The sequence below is a fragment of the Rhinoraja longicauda genome, chromosome 2, assembly GCF_053455715.1.
Source record: "Rhinoraja longicauda isolate Sanriku21f chromosome 2, sRhiLon1.1, whole genome shotgun sequence".
NCBI lineage: Eukaryota > Metazoa > Chordata > Chondrichthyes > Rajiformes > Arhynchobatidae > Rhinoraja > Rhinoraja longicauda.
The window spans coordinates 71,653,648-71,671,009 of NC_135954.1; the positions used below are offsets into that span (position 1 = coordinate 71,653,648).

Here is a 17,362-nt window from a genome sequence, read left to right on the forward strand (position 1 = left end):
TCATCAACCATCAGGTTCTTGACCCATGCTGCCCAAACCTAACCACAACCTATCTCAGCACTAAACCACCACATACAATGCACGACTGTGGTTGCAATCCGCACTTTGTTTTTTTGCTTTTGCACTATAATGGTCAAGATTACTTAGAATAAGAGTTAATTTATCTATTTATTGTTGTTATGTCTAATGTACCTGTAAAGCTGGAGCAAATAAGACTTTCATTGTTCCGGTTCATTTCCTGTCCAAGTGATAAATAAACACTCTTGATCTCTCTTCATCGTTAAATCTTCATTAAGATTCAGTCTCCGTAACTTCCCTATATAATATCACTATTGGAGCATTCCAACTTTAGAACATCCTAAAGTTTTAAGACGTCCATTCTGGCTTTATTCTTATTGTGATGTTCTTGTTTTAAAAAGCGAATTTGAACTATGTTATGTTTGACTACTATCACAGCATATGTTTTTTTTCTTTTTTTTTTCTTCTATAATGCAAGTCTGAGCTTGGATCAGAATAGATAAAAACAAATGGATAAAACATAAGAATAAGGAGCAGGAGTGGGCCATTTGATCCTTCAAATCTTCCTGCCATTCATCCAGTTTGCAGCTGATCTTCAACCTGTGCTATTTTTCTTTCATATCCTTGTATCTAGAAAGTTATTAATCATAGTTTTGAATTAACTCAGTGATTGAAATACCACAGTCCTCTAGGATACAGAATTCTGAAGATATTTACCCACTATATAAAGTAATATTTCGTTATCTAAGTCCGGAACAGTCTACTACTTATTCTGGGACCATGATCCTGGTTTTTGACTCCTCAGCTGGGGAAAACATCTTCCTTGCATTCAGTTTGTCAAAGCTGTAAGAATTTGTTATTAATGATAATATTTTATTTCATTAATGAAAGTATTAATGATATCTTCTCTCATTTTGATAAAGTCAGGAAAATACAGTTCTAGGTAACTCAATCTCTCCTCTATAACAAACCTATCATTACTGGAGCCAATGTAATGAATATTTGCTGCATTGTGTGCGAAAAGTGTATCTTTTAAATAAAGTGGTAAAGATTGTACACAAGACTCCAGCCCTGGTCTTACTAAGACCATATAATTGCAGTAAGAGATGTTTAGAAGGGAATTTGAGTATAGAAGTAATAAAGGCCAATATATCATTTGTCTTCCTTTTTTGCTTGTTGCCTTTTATTGACTTGTGTCAAAAGCACCTAGATATCTTTTAGGCATCAATTTTGCCACATCTGGAAATATATCTTTGTTTTTCTAGAGGCTGTTTATGTTATCTGAATTCTTATGCCCAGAAAGAATCTATATTTTGTTCTGTTGAATCCTTCTAAAACAATCTATTGAGGAAAAGGCCAAATAGAAAGCTATTTGTGCGCCGTAGATTAACCCTTGTGCTATCTATCGTTCATGGCTTTTACAAATACAGAGTTTGGCTTCTCAAGAATTCTTCCACATAAACTCTTACTAGTATCGCCAAAGGAAATTTTGTACAACAATTCCTAAACACGTGTTAAACAAAGTTCTAGTATGCTTCCTATTCTTTTATTCAGCTTAGTATGCATCTCTTTCTTGGACCTCTTCTTCCCTATGTAGTAACACAGACAGTTGTTACATTATTTCTGCTTGAAATGGAGTGCACTTACAAAGACAATGTTCAATAAAACTCCAATAATTGAAATTGATTGCTTTGATATCTAGATTCAATCATTCATTTGAAGTGTCACTAGACAGGAGTGCGGCTGCGGCCAGGAACTGTTCTGAAGGCCAGGAGTGCAGATGGAACTAGAATTGGGGTGCTAGGGTCAGAAATAAGGGCAAGTTTGTGGCTGAAGCCAGAGTCTGGAATTATTGTGTAGGAAGGATCTGCAGATGCCTCTTTAAACCAAAGATAGACACAAAAGGCTGGAGTAACAGCATCCCTGGAGAAAAGGAATAGATGATGTTTCGGGCCAAGACAATCCTTCAGTCTAAGAGTCAGGAGAAAAGAAAATGAGAGATATAGACGGTGATGTAGAGGGATATAGAACAAATGAATAAAAGATATGCAAAAAAGTAATGATGATCGAGTCTGGGTTAAAACTTTATTGTTTCAGGTTGTTTTAACAAACTGAAACATAAAGGATGAAACTAACCGGGTTTTATTTCTCATTCCTATTAAACTTCAGGGTTCACTGGAAAGTTTATTTTACTACTGTTTAACAGATTTTAACAGATGTTAAACAATAATACTTTGTAATACTGATAGTAACATTCCATAGTCCCGAAACACTGTTAGTCTAGCACCTCCAATCCTTACGGGTGCAAAATTATCACTTTTACTGTAGTTTTATTTAACTTCCAAAGTTCTGATATATAAAGTTAGTTTGCTGCTGCCTTTGATCTGCCAATTATTATTTTTGTCATGGATCACCCCTGATTTTTGTCATTGCTTATATATTCAGTTTCCTTCGACATCTCCGGAACAGATTCATAGAAACATAGAAATAGGTGCAGGAGGAGGCCATTTGGCCCTTCGAGCCAGCACCGCCATTCATTGTGATCATGGCTGATCGTCCCCAATCAATACCCCATGCCTGACTTCTCCCCATATCCCCTGATTCCACTATCCCCTAGAGCTCTATCTAACTCTCTTAAATCCATTTAGTGATTTGGCTTCCACTGCCCTCTGGCAGAGAATTCCACAATTTCACAACTCTCTGGGTGAAAAAGTTTTTTCTCACTCAGTTTTAAATGGTCTCCCCTTTATTCTAAGACTGTGGCCCCTGGTTCTGGACTCGCCCAACATTGGGAACATTTTTTCCTGCATCTAGCTTGTCCAGTCCTTTTATAATTTTATATGTTTCTATAAGATCCCCTCTCATCCTTCTAAACCAGTGAATACAAGCCTACTCTTTTCAATCTTTCCTCATATGTCAGTCCCGCCATCCCAGGGATCAATCTCGTGAACCTACGCTGCACTGCCTCAATTACAAGGATGTCCTTCCTCAAATTAGGAGACCAAAACTGTACACAATACTCCAGATGTGGTCTTACCAGGGCCCTGTGCAACTGCAGAAGAACCTCTTTACTCCTATACTGAAATCCTCTTGTTTTGAAGATTCAGTTATGTATTTTGGAAATGGTCCTGGTTACTGGTTTGTATTGTGCTTAAACTGTCAGTTTATAATTCCAAACAGGCATCTGCTATAATTTTGAGTTAATTAAACTGACAAGAAAACATTTTCTTTGAGTTTGCATGTCCACTGCTTGTTTGAGAACTAGGTGTGATGTAGTCTTTAGTGATGGACGAGGCTACAGACAATATATTAATAGATTGACAGGTTAATAGATAATCTAATTATCTATTAAATTTATTTCATCTAATAAAATAATGAACAAATAGCTGATGTTGGAAGCGTGCTGGAAGTCTTGGAAATATTCAGCAGGGCAACTTGGATCTGTGGATGAGGTGACAGCAGTAATGACCTTTGCCATAGTATTGTATCTCCTTGCAGGAAATAAAATGGTGTTAAATAGACTTTTCAGAATTGTATAAATATTTGGAGATATGCTTTTGCTTTAGTTTATTTTGATGTTACTGCCAAGCTTTTCTTCTTGGCAGTTTAAAGCTTGACATTGAAAAGTTTCACTCATAGTGTACCCTACTTGCTTTATGTAATCTCTAAAGGGACTGATCTCTGTCTGCTTTTTCTCCTGCACATTCAATTTGCTCTAGAAAACGAAGGATGGATCTAAACCACCATGGGTATGTCTTTGGTTATTTCTAATGGGTACATTTCAGAGGTATCAAGGCCAAATGTGCAGATTCCATTCCACCTCTCTCCACGTCTCTCATGAGCATAACTGTACTTTTTGACTTAGTTATTTGAAGAAATCTAATATACATTGAAAAATAAAGGACATCGTTTCATAACGACTGAACTGGGATCATGTACATGTTTGAATGTGGGGGCACTTGATTATCAAGATTTCTCCAAGTAATAGTTTAACCAATTTGAATCATAATGCATTGATGATTTTAATATATGAAGAATTACATATTTTTGTAATTATTTCATTTCTTAGAGCAGTAAATACATTGCTTTTTTAAATCCTCACCAAGGGTCCAAAATAATTAGGTCCAGCTACTTTATTAAAGTTAACTAAACCCTTGATCTTAACTGTTTTTTCCTGTAACCCTTACAATAATATGTGTAGTTCATTTTAAATTCACTTATTAATGCTATGGAAATTGTGCAGCTCTTCACTTACCATGAAAGGTAAGTAGCTTATCATTTTCAGGTTAACAAGTATCTTTCTTTGTTCTTCCTTAAACAAAATTCTTTGTTAAAAATACTGTTACAATTCCACTTTTGCTCCATTCTTGTTAAGTATCATAAGGCATTTGGGTTTGTTTTGTCATCTGCAGGTTACTTTAATATGTTTTAGGTAATGTCTTTGAGATTTTCAGTTTTGTTCTAGCAACTTTTTTGATGTGATTAATCATAGAGTAGTTAAACAATGTGTCAATTGTAAACAGTTACAATTCTTTGAGAATTTGGCTCGGATAATACTAAAGCTTCTGAATCAAACTTAACCAAAATAAAGCAACCAGTTTGTTCTTTAAAATGTTAGTAATTTATCGCATTGAACATTTATGAGGAATAATTTTATTAAATCACTATTACGGGTATTAAATGCTCACTTAATAAACAAAAAAAATAGTCATTTTCACTGACTGCTAGATTTAAGTTTAAGTAGGATCGCCTCAGGAACATTCCAGCCGTTTCCCTAATTTTGAGTTACCTGTGGTGAAATTCTTCAACACAGTAAGGAAATGTTTCTTTACATTGTTTATGATAAAAAGATTGGGATTTAATTAAAGGAAAAGTTAATATTAATTGTGTATGTTAACAAATATTAAGAAGGATTTTATGATGAGCAGTGAGTCACCCATTCATGGCAATTTCTTTATGCAATTGTCCCAGAGCATCAGGAGCATGCAACATCCACTGTTGTGCATGGGGCTGGGAACAGACAAACCCTGCCTACAAACTGTGGATAAGGAACCTTTGACAGTTAGCATGTTCCTTGGCGCAGCCTGGTAGCAAAAACAGGATGTCTCTGACATTGTGAAACAGTCAAAAACATATAAATAAGAAGAGACCATTAATATTATAAACTTGTTTAATGTTTGTGCAAGATGTTTTTAAACAGATTCCATGCAGATATGGCATCCTGTGTATAACTTTGCATTTTAAACCTTTTGTAGGAAGCACAAAGAATGCTTGAAGTTGCAGAAAGTGGGACGGTGCAGCTCCCGTTAGAAGGTGGCAACATTCTGAAGATACCTGTAAAAAGTATTAAGTACAGGTAAAGTACAAAGTTATAAATGGAATGGACAGATATGAAAGCAGTTACCTGAAGTTAATACAACTTAAAAATATGCAAAGTGATGACAGTTATGTGGCTAAATTAAAAGAAAATTATTTTTCACACTACACTGCTAGACTGCTTTACAAAATTGTTTTGAAATAATTCATAATCTTTTCAATTTTGAGAAACTTAAATTTTAGTCCCCAAAGACCATATGTTTTCATTTACATCATTATGCTACTTGCTTCTCCAGCATAACTTGAATGATGATAAAGTAGTTAAATAACAACATACTTTGAATGGATCAAAATAAACTGCTCTTGCAGGTCAGCCAATAAAAATGCCATTAGCAGCTGTGGCCCGAGTAATAAATATGACATTGTTAAAACATTTTAATGACCAGTAGGAATAAAACCTCTGTTGTGTTTCTCAAGTTTACTTTATTTGAAGCAAAATGATCAATCCACTGATTCAGTTCCCTCATTTGGCAGAAGTGGATCAGAAGATTGGAGAAACAGTAGCAGTTTTTAAGTGGCGCTGTTTAGCCAGTATTTCTACTTGTGCCTCCATGTGCTAACTTCAGGTTGGGTAGCATTGTTGGCTACTCCAGGAATTTTATCAGTCATGTCACCCAAAAGCCTCAACATGTATAATTCCTACAGAAAGCAGGACCAAATGACATTTTAAAATGAAAATGAGCAGTATCAGGGAACCCCAGCCATTGATTTTGAATGTTTATAGCAAAGTCAATGTCGAGGGAAGATGTTCTACCTTCACGGTTTTTTTGTATAACTAATTGATTTTTTAAAAAGTTTTTTGTAAAGAGAGGGAATTATATTACTGCTGCTTTGTAAAACTTTCTGTAAGATTATATGGGGGAGCTCTTCTGATGGCACAGTAGACAAATATATAGGTGGTGTACATTCTGCCCTAAGTATCTATGTTTTCTGTTTAATTGTGTGATCTATGCTTGTTAGTCACATAAATAATGTTTAATTGGGTAGTTCCTTTGGAATTTGAGGGTTAAAACCAGCTAGTCAAGTCAAGTCAAGTCAATTTATTTGTATAGCACATTTAAAAACAACCCACGTTGACCAAAGTGCTGCACATCTGACTAGGAAAAAAAGAAACATACAGTGGCAGGCAGCCAAACACAACGGCGCGGCCATCTTGAACAAAATGTTAATTCAATCACCCACAGTCCAACAATAAAAGCACTAAACAGGCACCCAAATTACCCAACCCCAAAAACCCCCCAAAACACAGTCCAACAATAGAAGCATTAAATAGGCATTCAAATCACACACCCTAAAACCCCCAAAAACACAGTCCAACAATAAAAACATCAAACAGGCACTCAAACCACCCAACCCCAAAAAAACACACAAAAAAGAAACATCCATCAAAGAAACATCCATCACAGTGAGTCTCCTCCAGTCCTCTCTCTCCTCACTGTGATGGAAGGCCACAATGTCTTTCCCTTCTCCCGCTGTCCTCGCCCGCAGCCAGGTTGTTGAGGTTGCAGGCCGCACCGGACGGTCCACAGCGGGCCAAGCCCAAGGCGCGTCGCGTCGCAGCCACTCCCGCAGCCTCCGAAGACGGCCGGCTCCGCCGATGACAAGTCCGATCCGGGGCGGGCGAACACGCTGTCGCTGTCGCTGTTGTTGCACGTCGGGGCGGTCGTGGCTCCCGACATTGAAGCCCCCGCCCAGCAGAGAAATATCCCGCGGCCATCCTAGGCCGCGCCGGACGGTGAAATGTCCGCGCCCCAAGCCCCGCGATCCGGGGCGGGCGAACACGCTGCCGCTGCCGGAGCTCCCGATGTCGGCATCCACGCGGCCCGAGCCTAAGGCGAGTCGCAGCCGCACCCGCAGCCTCCGAAGACGGCCGGCTCCGGTGGTGGTAAGTCCGATCCGCGGGCTCTGCGAACCAGAGCCCTGGAGGCCGACAGCTCCAGGAGTTGGGCCGATGGTAGGCCGCAGCAGGAACGGAGACACGGCCCGGAAAACAAAGGTCGGGTCTCCGTTCTGAAGGGACACATATTCACAATGTCACAGTTTCCCCCCTCCCCCCCACATACACACACAGCACACAAACACAAAAACACCACATCACAACTACAATTAAGACCAAACAAACCAACAAAAACACAAAGACAAATGGACCGCAGGTGAGCGGCAGCTGCTAGGGCAGTGCCGCCATTTTGTGATAGAGTTGAAGGTTTCTATTATTGTTTAGTACCTCCTCTTGAAAGCTTTGTTTGTGGATTTCTTTAGCAAAGTTTTAGATAATAGCATGTTACTGTACAAAAAACCTAACAAATAGCCAATAGGGTCACATGAAAGAGCTGTCACATGGGATAAAATGTTCCTTAAGGAGATTTGGATGGTTGGTGCAGCTTGTTTGGAGAAAATATATTTGTTGGTGTTGGCTATTTTACCTATGCTTTTCAAGGGACATAAAAATATTTCTTTTTAGTGCAGTAAGAAACCATGGACCTCGGGGTGATATATTTCTAAATAATCATTGACAGCTACATTGAATGTATCTTTTATTTTTGTCTATAAACTTGTTCACAGTGAATAAAACACAACATTCTATAATATTTATTGAAACAATTCCATTAATATTTTTATGCACATAAGTTACAAGCCTTAAACAATATGTATGTATGTTTGTATAAGTGCTAAAAGCGCTTCTTGAGTGATTGTGGGGGGGGGGGGGGGGGTTGTTATGGTAAATGGGCTTTTAAAAATGAATTATTGGCCCTGCCTGTATAGAGCACTATTAACACTTGGATATGTTTGTCTGCAGCCCAGATGATCCTTCGGTCGTAAACATATCTGATGAAATGGCCAAATCTGCTGTATGGAAGGCTCTTGCTATGAATGCTCAGAATGCAAAAGTTGTAAAACTTAAAGCGAGGTAGCTTTTGTTTATGTGCTTAATTACTAACCTAATGACTAACAAAGCATTTTAAGACTAATATGTGCACAATACAGCTGCATTTCAGAGAATTGGATGCTTGAATAAAAATTAACAGTCATCCAATTAACCACTTTTAAATTTACTTTCTGTATTTTAATAACATCCACTTTCTACTTCACGCACAGATTATAATTCTACCTCCTATTATAAGGCTACACTATCTTGGCAAACTAATTTTAAAAATCTAATTTTGAACAGTTGTGAAACACTCATTTGATGTTTGTTACAGCATAATTTTGGAGAACTTAAAAAAAGTTTTAAACTTGTAGTTCTGTTGAGTCCATTTGGCCTTACAGAGTGGCATCTTGAAATACTGTACCTTTTTGCCAATAATTTCACAATGCCTTTTACCAAGGTTTGCTTGTTTAAAAAAATATAATTTATATATTCAAATATATGATCCAGAATTGCATTTTGCATACCATATAAATAATCATATGCAACATGCAGTGTATCAGTATTACAGAAATTTGCCCTCATGGAATTCACAAATCACTACCAAAACATTTGAGAGTGAGAATAAATTAATAGAATTTATCTGAAAAGTAAAATAAATAGAGAGAAATGAAGTAACTTTCCAAGGACAATCATCACAGGCAGCCAGTTCACAACAGGAAGGCAATAAGAGATTTGCTTTGGAAACTGACAAAGCAATTGCTTCTATTGACACTTGTACAATGATGCTATATCAAACGATGTAATATTCATTTCTCGTTAATTAAAACAACAAACACTTTGTCTTCTGCCCACAATATAATCAGAATTCACTTGCGTATAGACTGCCACCCAGCTTTGTGTCGAAGGTATTTATTCACAAAATGCTGGAGTAACTCAGCAGGTCAGGCAGCATCTCAGGAGAGAAGGAATGGGTGACGTTTCGAGTCGAGAACCTTCTTCAGACCCAAAACGTCCCTTTTGTACAGGTCACCCCTACCCCAGAAGAGATCCCAGTGGTCTAGAAATCTAAATCCCTGCTCCCTGCACCAGCCCCACAGTCATACATTCATATCCACTATCTCCGTGTTCCTGCCATCACTAGCACGAGGTACAGGAAGAGATAACCACCCTCAAAGTCCTACTTCTCAGTCTTCTTCCTAACTCTTTAAACTCACATTACCGTACCTCCCGACGTCGTTCGTGCCCACTTGCACAACTACTTCCGGCTGATCGCCTTCCCTCGCTAGGATGTTCTTGCTTTTAATCAGTGTTCTGAAAGATGGGGCATCACTCTGGCTGCTGAGACCTTGTTAAACCTCACCAAGCGCCTCGTGGAAGGTCAGTTCTACTGACTCTCCGCATGTGGTGAGTCCAAGCAAAGAGCAAAACCCAGCAAGATTTGGCCCAATGGTAATGAAAATGGAGCTGGTGTACGATGGGAAATGACTTGGTTTTCTGCAATTTTGTGCAAGGCAGAAAATCACTTTACTGTTTTGCATTTAAGAAGGATATCTTTAAGGTAATAATCAAATAAAATTATTAACCTAAAAATAGAAAATACTGGAGGTACTCAGCAGATCAGGTAGCATCTGTGAAGACTGAAAGACATAAGAAGAGTCAGTGTTTCAGGTCATAATCCTTCATCAGAATAGAATATCAATAAAACTCATCAACACGGAGAAATAGGTGAAATGAATTTATGCCAATTTACTCTATTTTTGAATTCAATTTTACTTCAATGGTAAAGTTTCTTTTGTAAGTATAATTAGTTTTTTACTTTGTGGTCAGAAGAGCTCAAACTGAATGTATATTGTTTGTACCATTCTCAGCTAAATACTACTAAAAGTAAATGTTTGAGATCAGAAGTATAGATAGCCAAAATTATTGTATTTAAAAAATAATAATCCTTGCTGATATAAATTAAACATGAAATAAGGCTGTACTTAACAAAAGGAACTAAAATTACAAAATAACAAGAATTATCAAATAAAAAGTAAGCTAAATTACGTGGCAAGTCTTTGAATTTAGAGTTTGAATTTTGATAATTGTACCTTGTTTTTCTGTAATCATCTTTTAACCCTTCATGTCTGTAAGCACAAATTATCGATTTGCAAACAAAACAATACATTTTACTTTGTTATAAATTTACAGTCCTGAAAATACAGTGGATATAAAAATGAATATTGAAGAAGTGCCAAGGAGAAATGTCCTCGATGCTGAAACCTCTGTATGATCTTTAATGTTGAAAGCTCCACATCATCATCATCCAAGAAGGACTTCTCTTTGTGAAAGTGATTACTTGGGCCGTATGCAAAACCCTGGACCCTTTGCAGGAAATAGGAATATTTAGCTTGCTCTGTTTGGTTTCTCAGTCGGTATGAAACTCTTCTGAAGAAGACATCCTCACATTTATACAATCCAGTTATATTGATTACAATGCCAGCCACTATTGTAACCTTCATATCCTAGGCTCAATGATTTTTAATTCATGTTTTTGGCATAATATGAAAACAAGTTTAGCAAACAAGTTTATTTTTTGTTTTAGTTCTGCTTCCCAACCTTTAATTTGCTTTGTACTAATACTATCAAAAGATAATATTCTATTTTAAAAATGGAAAGGGGTAATAATGAACAAGTATATTCTTTATATAAAAACCTGTAGAGATATCTTGCTCCTTGACATTCATGATAATTCATTTGAGATAAGTAATATTTACATTTCGACTTTGAACCAAACCTATGTAACTTTATCTCATCATTTGTTGGTGGTCTTCGAGAATTTTGTTGCTGTTTGGTAACTGTGAATTGGTATGCAGTAACAAGTGTTGCAATAGGATTGATAGAAGAGGTATTTCAATTGGTAATTTGCACACAGGGATGTGTGACTCTCAACTACATTGATGTGATACTGGTTTTCAAACTAGCCTGTTGCTTTGTTTATTTACAAAAATTGTTTATCAGTATTGCAATACTGATTTCACATCTGAACTGTTTACATTTTACTTTCCAACATGATATACTGTAGGTTTTAATTCACAATGCAGTTTGTTACATGTTTTATTTATTTGTATTTAGCCTGTCAAATTTATTCAGAAATTGTCATGTTTTATGGAATAGAAAAGATATTTGGCTAATTTTATAAAGATTTTTGTAGTTTTTTGTCTTTGTACTTTGGATATGTAAACTTTCTATCAGCAGTTCTGCAGTTAGTATTAGAATAGTAACTTTAGACCATCTCAGGAAATTGTTATCTTCCCAGTGTTCTTTGTCACTGCTTTTACACAATTTGTGAAATTGCTTTGTCTTCCAGATGAAGTGTTTTCTTAAAAAGAAAATGACCACCCATGTTACTTTTAAGTAGGAGCAAGTTGGTTTATCTGTAGTGTGACATACAATGCCAGTGCAAGAGAAAGACTTGCATTTAATCATTGCAAGATAATTTGCAGATAGTCAAGATAAAAAAAGGTAATGTGAAATATTTGGTTTGTGTCATAATATTCATTATATAGTTGGACGTGTGGCAAGTTCTGCAGATAAATTCAGCAGCGAACCCATTTTCTGCTTCTGTTATATTGTGTATAGATTCTAATCAGTGTAATTGAATAATTAAGTTTGCATAATGGAATCTAAATTATAGAAAGTTATTTTGAGTGTCAGTGGTGAACTGAAGGAGTTTTTCTATTTAATTTCATACGTTACTTTTAAAAAGATGAGTATTGTGTTGATACTGTTGACCTTAAGATGCTAAATACAGTATGAGATTTTAACAAGTTGAGAAATGTGTCTGGTAAGGACAATTTAATCCTTTTTTAAAAATCTGCAGTTGATTGTTATTTTATGTCTTCCTGTGTTCTGCATATTTAATCACAGAACAAAATCACTTAGTATTCATCAATTTTCATAAAATTGTCTAATTTGAGATAATTATGATTAAGGTTTTTATTACTCTTTGAAAGTAAGGTAGTGACCATTTTTTGTAACAATACCCAAAGCAATGTAAAAATGTTAAAGTAAACCATTGTCTTAGTTTAAATGATGATATATGTGCACTTCCCAGATTTTGTTTCCTAGTTGAGGATAGCATTCAGCTGTCGGCTATTAAATATTAGAGGAAATTATTTTTTGTAATGTCATATCTGTTAATAAAAGCAATAATGATTACTCTTATTGCATTAAATATGAAATTGATGAATGTCATTTATAAATCTTTCTTTACGAATGAACTAACTAAAGGACTATGTTATTTTGTAAAGTTGACTTAAGAGAATCATTGAACCAGAGTTCCTATCTTTGTAAATGTATTCGTCAGGGAGCATCTGGAACACTATGGTATTATGAAATGCTAACTGTTTCTCTTTCCACAGAGGCTGCTTGACCTGTGTCTGTTTCTCGCAATATTTTTTTTAAATTTCAAACTTACAGCGTCTGCAGTTCTTGAATTTTTATAGATTTTTGGTGATAAATTATACTTTATTTTCAAAATTTGCCCATAATTTGAACCAGACACGGCCTGATTTTTTTTTAACTGAGGGATTTCCAAGGTGAAACTACACAAGCAAACTTTTTTTTAATGCACTTGGCAACAATTCAATGTTGGGACTCCTTTAACATATTCCAGAAAGTAGTCAACAAGATTCGATTTCAAATACATTTTATCTTTAGAAGGGGCAAATCATGAGAAAAGGATACTAATCTACACATTTTTTTCCTATATTTTGCTTTTTTTGTGTTTACACAGAAATGAAATCCTGCAGGGCCTGAACTGTTTTTATCATTACTCCATCACTTTGTGTCTGCTTTTGTCATGTCTTTTGGTAATGATCTGTTGGAAAGCTATAGTGATGGTTTCTTGCAGGCCTGAATTAAAATTGTCATCTGGTCCCGATGACACCACAACAGAGATGAACATCTGTCAGAAGTACCATGTGGATAATCTGCCTTGGGTTCCCATGATCAAAGAAGTTAATTTCACTTCATTTAACAATAGACAATAGACAATAGACAATAGGTGCAGGAGTAGGCCATTCAGCCCTTCGAGCCAGCACCGCCATTCAATGCGATCATGGCTGATCACTCAATCAGTACCCCGTTCCTGCCTTCTCCCCATACCCCCTCACTCCGCTATCCTCAAGAGCTCTATCCAGCTCTCTCTTGAAAGCATCCAACGAACTGGCCTCCACTGCCTTCTGAGGCAGAGAATTCCACACCTTCACCACCCTCTGACTGAAAAAGTTCTTCCTCATCTCCGTTCTAAATGGCCTACCCCTTATTCTCAAACTGTGGCCCCTTGTTCTGGACTCCCCTAACATTGGGAACATGTTATCTGCCTCTAATGTGTCCAATCCCCTAATTATCTTATATGTTTCAATAAGATCCCCCCTCATCCTTCTAAATTCCAGTGTATACAAGCCCAATCGCTCCAGCCTTTCAACATACGACAGTCCCGCCATTCCGGGAATTAACCTAGTGAACCTACGCTGCACGCCCTCCATAGCAAGAATATCCTTCCTCAAATTTGGAGACCAAAACTGCACACAGTACTCCAGGTGCGGTCTCACCAGGGCCCGGTACAACTGTAGAAGGACCTCTTTGCTCCTATACTCAACTCCTCTTGTTACGAAGGCCAACATTCCATTGGCTTTCTTCACTGCCTGCTGTACCTGCATGCTTCCTTTCATTGACTGATGCACTAGGACACCCAGATCTCGTTGAACTCCCCCTCCTCCTAACTTGACACCATTCAGATAATAATCTGCCTTTCTATTCTTACTTCCAAAGTGAATAACCTCACACTTATCTACATTAAACTGCATCTGCCATGTATCCGCCCACTCACACAACCTGTCCAGGTCACCCTGCAGCCTTATTGCATCTTCCTCACAATTCACACTACCCCCCAACTTAGTATCATCTGCAAATTTGCTAATGGTACTTTTAATCCCTTCGTCTAAGTCATTAATGTATATCGTAAATAGCTGGGGTCCCAGCACCGAACCTTGCGGTACCCCACTGGTCACTGCCTGCCATTCCGAAAGGGACCCATTTATCCCCACTCTTTGCTTTCTGTCTGTTAACCAATTTTCTATCCATGTCAGTACCCTACCCCCAATACCATGTGCCCTAATTTTGCCCACTAATCTCCTATGTGGGACCTTGTCGAAGGCTTTCTGAAAGTCGAGGTACACCACATCCACTGACTCTCCCTTGTCAATTTTCCTAGCTACATCCTCAAAAAATTCCAGTAGATTTGTCAAGCATGATTTCCCCTTCGTAAATCCATGCTGACTCGGAATGATCCCGTTACTGCTATCCAAATGCTCAGCAATTTCGTCTTTTATAATTGACTCCAGCATCTTCCCCACCACTGATGTCAGACTAACTGGTCTATAATTCCCCGTTTTCTCTCTCCCTCCTTTCTTAAAAAGTGGGATAACATTTGCTATCCTCCAATCCACAGGAACTGATCCTGAATCTATAGAACATTGAAAAATGATCTCCAATGCTTCCACTATTTCTAGAGCCACCTCCTTAAGTACTCTGGGATGCAGACCATCAGGCCCTGGGGATTTATCAGCCTTCAGTCCCATCAGTCTACCCAAAACCATTTCCTGCCTAATGTGGATTTCCTTCAGTTCCTCCATCACCCTAGGTTCTCCGGCCCCTAGAACATTTGGGAGATTGTGTGTATCTTCCTCAGTGAAGACAGATCCAAAGTAACGGTTTAACTCGTCTGCCATTTCTTTGTTCCCCATAATAAATTCCCCTGCTTCTGTCTTCAAGGGACCCACATTTGCCTTGACTATTTTTTTCCTCTTCACGTACCTAAAAAAACTTTTGCTATCCTCCTTTATATTATTGGCTAGTTTACCCTCGTACCTCATCTTTTCTCCCCGTATTGCCTTTTTAGTTAACTTTTGTTGCTCTTTAAAAGAGTCCCAATCCTCTGTCTTCCCACTCTTCTTTGCTATGGAGCATGGTGATGGCAGTTACCAATGATTCAAAGGCTTGAGCTTAATATATAGAAACACCATGTTCACATCCCACCACAGCTGTGGAATTTTTATTAAGCTGATAGGCATTAGAAGGAAAATAAATCGAGTCACAAGAATGATAACCATCTAGTTCACTGATACCTTGAGAAAAGATATCTGCCATCCTTGTCTATTCTGGTTTCAATCTTGACCAAGGTTGCTGTCTGTACAGAGTTTATATGTTCTCCCTGTGATCGTTTGGGTTTTCTCCGGGTGTTCCGGTTTCCTCCCACATTCCAAAGACGTGCAGGTTTGTAGGTTAATTAGCTTTTGTATATTTTCCCTGGTGTGGAAGGTAGAACTAATGTATGGGTGGTCATTGGACGGTGTGGACATGGCGGATCAAAGGGCCTGTTTCCACGCTGTATCACTAAACTAAATTAAGTGATGTATTGCCTTTCAAAGTTAAAGAACAAGCACTTGTAACCTTTTGAATAAAAATCAAACTATTATTACATTAGGATTTGAAATGTTTTCCTTGTGGACAGTGTCCCAAAATCAAGGTCAATGTCACTTATAATATGTTCCGATGTTATCCTGACTGTACAGTACACCAATCACAACAAAACTGGCACCGCAGAACAAACTCTGAGAGTCCAGTTATGGCACACATTAAATCCAGCCAACAAAGCAACCTTTATCCACTACAGTTCACCTACAGCCACAACAGGTCCACGGCTGCTGCCATGTCCCTGGCACTACACTTATCCATAGAACGCCTGGATAAAAAGGAAGCCTATGTCAGACCCCTATTGCATTGAAAGCTCTGCTTTCAATACAATTATACCATCCAAACTTGTCTCCAAACTCGTGGAACTTGGAGTCAGCACTCCCCTTTGCAACTGGATCCTTGACTTCCTGACCAACAGACCACAATCTGTGAGGATAGGTGACAAATCATCCTCTATGATAATCCTCAACACAGGATGTGTTCTCAGCTGCATACTATATTCCTTACACACACATGACTGTAGGCAAATACCAATCCAACTCAATTTACAAATTGTATAGGAAAGAACTGCAGATGTTGGTTTAAATCTAAGGTAGACACAAGTTGCCGGAATAACTCAGCGGGACAGGCAGCATCCCTGGAGAGAATGAATGGGTGACGTTTCGGGTCAAGACCCTTCTTCAGACTGATGTTAGGAGAGTGGGAGGTACAGAGATAAAATGTAGTCGGAGACAGTAAGACTGGTAGAAGAACTGGGAAGGGGGAGGGGATGGAGAGAGAGGGAAAGCAAGGACTACTTGAAGTTAGAGAAGTCAATGTTCAAACTGCTGGAGTGTAAGCTACCCAAGCAAAATATGAGGTGCTGTTCCTCCAATTTGTGCTGGGCCTTACTCTGACAATGGAGGAGGCCCAGGACAGAAAAGTCAGTGTGAGAATGGGAGGGGGAGTTGAGCAACCGGGAGATCAGGTAGGTTTAGGTGGACTGAATGGAGGTAATCAGCGAAACAATCGCCGAGCCTGCGCTTGGTCTCGCCGATAAACAGAAGTCCACACCTGGAACAGCAGATACAGTAGATAAGGTTGGAGGAGGTGCAAGTGAACCTCTGCCTCACTTGAAAAGACTGTTGGGGTAGTTGTGGGGGGAGGTAAAGGGACAGGTGTTGCATCTCCTGCGGTTGCAGGGGAAAGTACCTGGGGAGGGGGTGGGTGGTTTAGGTAGGAAGGGATGAGTTGACCAGGGAGTTGCAGAGGGAACGGTCTCTGCAGAAAGCAAAAAGTGGTGGAGATGGGAAGATGTGGTTAGTTGTGGGATCCCTTTGGAGGTGGCGAAAATGTCAGAGGATTATGTGCGACGGCTGATGGGTTGGCAGGTGAGGACAAGGGGGACTCTGTCCTTGTTACGAAAGGGGGGAGGGGGAGCAAGAGCGAAGCTGCGGGTTATCGAAGAGACCCTAGTGAGAGCCTCATCTATAATGGAAGAGGGAAACCCCCGTTCCCTAAAGAATGAGGACATCTCCGATGACCTGGTATGTTTCTACCTTTAATTTACAAATTTGCAGACACCACCGTAGTGGGCCG

General features: G+C 38.5%; 1 protein-coding gene across 7 annotated transcripts in view; it reads left to right on the top strand.

Moving 5' to 3' along the window:
* slc4a7 (solute carrier family 4 member 7) overlaps window positions 1-12,450 on the top strand; it is a 90,865-nt gene extending 78,415 nt beyond the window's left edge. For 5 of the 7 annotated variants that reach the window (XM_078420843.1, XM_078420804.1, XM_078420824.1 and 2 more), the window contains 3 exons: window positions 5,274-5,374; window positions 8,192-8,302; window positions 10,454-12,450. In XM_078420843.1, the coding sequence (XP_078276969.1) occupies window positions 5,274-5,374; window positions 8,192-8,302; window positions 10,454-10,535 (294 nt within the window). In that variant the 3' untranslated portion in view covers window positions 10,536-12,450. Of the gene's footprint in view, window positions 1-3,737; window positions 3,768-5,273; window positions 5,375-8,191; window positions 8,303-10,453 lie in introns of all 7 variants that reach the window. The other 2 variants (XM_078420795.1, XM_078420814.1) reach the window with 1 other exon arrangement.
* The last annotated feature ends 4,912 nt before the right edge of the window (window positions 12,451-17,362 follow it).